This window comes from Corvus brachyrhynchos, unplaced genomic scaffold (assembly GCF_000691975.1).
Source record: "Corvus brachyrhynchos isolate BGI_N302 unplaced genomic scaffold, ASM69197v1 scaffold365, whole genome shotgun sequence".
NCBI lineage: Eukaryota > Metazoa > Chordata > Aves > Passeriformes > Corvidae > Corvus > Corvus brachyrhynchos.
The window spans coordinates 628,504-634,317 of record NW_008239544.1 but is presented as its reverse complement, the minus strand read 5'-3'; the positions used below and the strand labels follow the sequence as shown (position 1 = coordinate 634,317).

The window sequence follows — 5,814 nt, the reverse complement described above, 5'->3', positions numbered from 1 at the left end:
CGCTTCCCAGGCACCTCCAGCACCCGCAGCCTGGTGGCCTTGGGGACACAGCGGGACCCGCCCGGGGCATCCATCCCCAAAGGCCGATCGCTGCCCTGGATCGGGGTCACCACTTCCCTACCCCAAAGCTGGGAGCTCCCCTGGGAGGAGCAGGGTGTGGGCAGCACCATCAGGGCCCGAAATGTGGCACATCCACCCCTGGAGGTCTCAGGTTCCCCTGGTCCCATCCCCATCCACCTGCCAGGAGCCGTTCCCAGTGGAACAACCCACGACTCCAACCAAGCAGCGATGGCCATGAACTAAACCACAAGAAGTTCCACCTCAAGATCAGGAAGAGCTTCCCATGGAGGGCGGCAGAGGCCTGGAGCAGCTGCCCAGGGAGGGCGTGGGGTCTCCCTGTCTGGAGACATTCCAGTCCCACCCAGACGTGTTCCTGTGCCACCTGCTCCAGGTGCCCCTGCCTTGGCCTGGATGATCTCCAGAGCTCCCTTTCAACCCCAGACATTCCGTGACTCTGTGAATCCATGTGGCACAGCCCCGTAACCTCGTGGCTTTGGAGATAATGGGTGATAGGGCTGGGGGTGCCCACAGGGCCAGCCCGGCCTCGCCGGTGCCCCGGTGCCCACGGAGATACCAGGGGGAGATAGAGGCTGAATTCTCTCCTTGGGGTTTTGATAACCATCACCAAACCACCCCAGCGTCACTCTTGTGGTTGCCAGGATGTTGGTGAAGTGCCCTGGTGTGACGCAGGGTGGGTCCAAACCCTGCCAGTGCCAGCAAGAGTGATGCCAGCTGTGGGGATGGCATCCCTGCTGCTCCAGAATCCGCTTTTACCATCCCAACAGCATCCCGGGGACGCGGCGAGTGACAGCCATCGCCTCACACCTCCCCTCCAGCAGGAGTTCTGGGCTGTGCAGCCTGCCCGGCTCCCAGCGCTCCCAGTCCTCCTCATACTGGTGCTTGCAAGAGGAGGGGAATGCTTGAGGAGCGCTCCAGCAGATCCAGTGAGGACGCTGGGACGGAGCAGGACGACCGGCCACACACCAGGGACTCACCTGGCCCGTTCCATGTGTCCGGCTCCTGGGGGTTTTCTCCAGGATCCGCCTTGTCTGGCTCCTTCGGACTCTCCAGAGCATCTCTGGACTCTGCAGCAGGAGGGGGAAGGCAGCAGGTCACGAGCAGAGAATTACAGGGGCAGCATTCCATGGGGGCTGGGACCACGGGGCCCGGTGACACCCGTGGGATGGCCACAGGGAGGGGATTCACATCCCCCTGGGAATGCCCCATCAGGCCAGCCAAGCCCCTCCACCCCAAAGACTCCCCAGCCCAGCCCAAGCCCGCGGCACATCCGTGCCATCCCACGCCAGCGGGCTGCGCCCCGCTCCCCTCACGGCTCTATTTGTGGCGTATTCATAGCAACTTGATAACAATTATTTTCTCCATTAACTGCTGCTGGAGATGGGCTGATAAGGCCAATCTGCATATGACAGTGTGGCAGATTAGTGCCCAAAGTACATGTTTGCCTTGGCGTCCCGGGCGGATCAGGCAGCGCGGAGCCCAATCGATCGGCGCCACCGCGGCCGCCCAGCGGTGACGTCACCGCCATCGGAGATTATTAATACAGGTGATAAGCGCAATGATTAACATCAAATAAATCAATCACCGGGTATAAAAGTCCTATTATTTTTGGCTATAAATCAAAGTGCCTGGCATATCGATTTTTATCCATCGCGCTGAAAGCTTTAGTGGCCGTTATTGCTGCTTGGCCTTATCTCTGCTATCACCTCTTTATCGAGGCAGGCCAGTGCCAGGTGCAGCTCCGCGCCCCGGCTCCGGCTCCTCGCCCCCAGCTCTGCTCCCCCATCAGATAAGAGACCTCGCTTCCCTCCACCGCTGAGCAAAGTTTGCCTGGGAGACCGCCCTGACTCAGCTACTGGGGTCCCTTCCCTGCTCCAGTTATCAGGTCCCCTCCCTGTTCCAATTATCGGGCTCCCTCCCTGCTGTGCTGTAGGATCCCTTCCCTGCCCCGGCTGTCGGGGTCCTTTCCCCGAAATCGGGGTCTCTTCTTGCTCCAACTATCAGGGTCCACTCCCTGCCTTGGCCGTTGGGATCCCCTGGCCTGCCTCAAATATGGGGGTCCCCTCCCTGCCCTGGCTATTGGGATCTCTCCCTACCTCATCTGTTGGGGACATCAGGGTCCCTTCCCTGCCCCAAATTTTGGGGTCCCTGACTGTCTCAGCTATTTGGGTCCCTTCCCTATCTTGACTATTGGGGTCTGTCCCTGTCCCAACTCTCAGGGTCCCCTCCCTATCCCGGTTATCGGGGTCCTCCCCTGCCCCAGCTGGTGCAGATCTCTGGTGCATCGTGGCCTGGCTGCCCTGGTTTTGGGGGACACTTCTCCCCCAGAGCCAGCAGTAGGAGGCAGCGGGGTTTGCCGGGAGCCGCGGCTGGGCTCGGTGAGGCGGCGCAGCCTTGCCCCGGCGCGGTTATCTCAAAGGGCACTGCAAACATTAACTGATTGGGATTTGCCCCCACCTCCACAGGAAGGAACTTAAAGGATATCTGGGACTGTTTCAGCCCGGCCCTGAGTCGCAGCCACCTTTGGGGCGCGGCACAGCGCAGTGCAGCTCGGCACGGCGGCAGCCTGGCGGCTGCGTGGGCAGCATGGTGGCACCAACGGCCCTGTGCCCCCAACCCACCCAGCCCCAGCACCTGTGGCCTGTGGGGCTGCTGGGCACCCTGGGGGAGTCACTTGGTACCCCAAGGGATGGGACTTTGTGCCCTGGGAGCAGGAACTTTGCACCCGGAGGGACGTGACCAAGATCTTGAATGGGGAAAGGAACTTTGTATTCCAAAGGATGTGACTTTGTACCCCAAGAGGTCACTCTGCATCCCTGGGATGGGACACTTTGCACCCCAAGGAAGGGGGAAGGGTCATTTTGCACCTAAGGGGTCACTTTGCACCCAAAGGGGTCACTTTTTATCCCAAAGGGTCCCTTTACATCCCTGTAAAGGGTCACTTTGTACCCCAAACTCTGTGACTCTACACCCCAGTGGGGTCACTTTATCCCCCAAGGGACACGACTTTGCAGCCTGGGCTGTCCCCAGGGCGTCCTGCCACCGGCCAGAGGCTGCCCAGAGGGATGGAACCCCCCAGGGACACGGGGGTATCACTCACCCACCAGTCCCAAGGGGTGGCCACGCTGCTTCGTTAGCTAATTAACACCCTGCCCCACCAGCAGAGACTGTCCCCGTGGGGAGGGGACAGCAGGGACAGTCCCAGGGCTCACCGTCACTGCCGGGGGGGCTGCAGGTGTCGCGCTCGGCGGAGCCCTCGCGGTCCGAGGTGGCCCCGTCCCTCTCCGAGGGGCTCTTGTCCCCCACCGGGGCATCCTCACCTTCCTCCATCGCTGCCAGGGAACCTGCAGGAACACGGACAGGCTGGTTAGAAGGGGACAACCCGAGGGAAAAGACCCCAGGAGGTTTTCCCAGCCGGGAAATCAGGATGCTGGGAGGAAACACCCCACAGGAAGGGAAGGGAAAGCCCCTGCCCAGCCGTCCCATGGCCCAGCACCTCCCTGGGGTCCCCTGTCCCCTTGCAGAGGTGGCCGTGTCTTGCTCCAGGTGTTCCTGAGGCGTCCCCTCCCTGAGGCACTGCGGGGAACAAGCCTGGCAGCAAGGGGGGCACACGGCTGTGGCGTCACCCGTCCCCAAAAGGGACCCCAGAAATAGCCACCCCTTATCTGACGGGGGACGCAGACAGAGGGGGATGACGCTGCAGGGGGGACACAGAGGGGACAACGGGGGTGCACAGGGGGACACCCCTCAGCCCTGCCACCCCTCTCGGCCATTTCCATGGCAATGCAGCGTCCCTGTCCCCCCCAAAGCACGACAGCAAGGCCCAGCACCGGCGGCACACGAGGCTGGCACCGCACGACGCCGCGGTGCCGGGGGCTGCCGGGGCCCCACCCGGGCCTGGGATCGGGGGATCACGGGGGGATCGGAGTGGGGCCAGCCCGTCTGCAGACCTCAGCTGCTCGCCGTGACTCCAGGCATGTATATTTACAGCAGCAGAACAAAGAGCCCATAATCTATACAAAGCACACAACAATGAGCGTGAATAAAGAGGCTGCCGGAGAAGGGAAGGCAATTTATTCTAATTCTGCTAATTTCAGTTCCAGCACAATTAAAAAGGCTCTGATAATATTCAGAAACAATCGCCAGCTAACAAATCGTTTCTCCCGCTGTAAATGAAACATTGTTAGGCTAATTTCTTCCTTCACGCCTTCACGGCTCTTGGGCTTCTGATAAAGTTAACCCAACGCTCGCCTGCGCCGGGGTTTGGCACCTCCAGCCTGCCCAGGGAGGGGTGGACAGGGCTGGGAAGGGAGGGGTGGGACCAGGAGGGCACCTGGCACCCACCCAAGGGTGCCGAGACCACCCACATCCTGCCCGGGAACAGCGGGAAGCAGGATGGGCATGGCTTTGGTACCACAGCATCGTGGCCTACAGGGGTGATGGGCAGCCAACAGCATCCCATCCATGGTCTCTGGATGCATCCCATATCCCACCCTGAAATGTCCATCTCCAGCCAGGAGGGAGATGGGGATGCCCCATATAAATCCAGCTGGGGTTTGAGTCCTGGGGTGTCACCGAGTTCCTACAGGGGTGACGGGCGTCAAACAGCATCCCAATACCACGTTACTGGGGTCCCTGGATGCATCCTGAGATGACCCACATCCCACCCTGAAATGTCTGTCCCTGACCAGGAAGGAGATGGGGCTGCTCCATGTAAATCCAGCTGGGGTTTGGGTACTGCGGTGTCTCCCAATGCCTACAGGGATGACGGGGAATCAGCAATCCCGGAATCTCGTCACTGCGATCCCTGGATGCATCCTGGGACCACCCACATCCCACCCCAAAACACTGAGGGGCCCAGCCATGAGGAAGATGAGGATGCTCCACACAAACCCAACTGTGTCAAACCTGCTAAGGGGATGACTGGCGGCCAACAGCACCCTGGAATCATCTCACACCGTCCCTGGATGCATCCCACATCCCACCCCAAAACACTCCCAAGCGCGAGGGAGATGGGGATGCTCCACATAAACCCAACCATGGCGTTTGGGGACCACGGCGTCACCCAGTGCCCGTGGGGAGGAGGGGTGGCCAACAGCATCCCGGAATCACGGCCTGGGATGCATCCCGACCCCGCTGCAGCATCCCACTCCCCACGGATGGGTGCCCATGGAGGCACCGCCAGCGCTCCCAGCTGCGCGGGTTAAACGAACCGCTGGGAAAACAACTCTAAAAAACGGGGAAAAAAGGGGGAAAAAAAAGAAAAACGAGTGAGGGAGAGGGAGCACGGAGCAGGAGCGGAGCGTCACTTGCTGGGATTGCTGGGAGCCCTGCACAGTTATCACCGCACACAGCCTCCCTCGGCTGGCCTGATCTGTCTATTCTTCATTAAGCAAATACGCTGAAATGGAAATGAAAACATAATAGCTATTTGATTCTCGGCGAGATATTTTGCATATTGGTTCGGTGCTGATAGTGGAATTTCATCAACTCCCTTTTTTCATGCTTTAAAACTGAATTACTGAGGCTGGTTTTACAGAGAGGGGAAGAGCCAAAAAACGCTCCCTTCCAAGATACTCCGCTTCGACGATTAACTCTTCTCCCTCCCTCCTTCTCTCTCTTTTTTTTTTATTGATAACGAGCAAGGATTTCTTTTTTTTTTTCCCTTCTTCTTTTTCTTCTTTTTTCCTCAAAAAAAAAAGAAAAAATAAAAACCGACGGTGACTCTAAAAACTT

At 59.4% G+C, this 5,814-nt stretch overlaps 1 protein-coding gene across 1 annotated transcript in view; it reads right to left on the bottom strand.

Moving 5' to 3' along the window:
• Positions 1-5,814, bottom strand: part of ZFPM1 (zinc finger protein, FOG family member 1) — a 34,309-nt gene that overhangs the window by 13,401 nt on the left and 15,094 nt on the right. The window contains exons 2-3 of the mRNA XM_017741327.1: positions 3,291-3,422; positions 1,056-1,145 (exon numbers count right to left, since the gene is read on the bottom strand). Coding sequence (XP_017596816.1) covers positions 1,056-1,145; positions 3,291-3,408 — 208 coding nt within the window. The 5' untranslated portion in view covers positions 3,409-3,422. The remainder of the gene's footprint in view (positions 1-1,055; positions 1,146-3,290; positions 3,423-5,814) is intronic.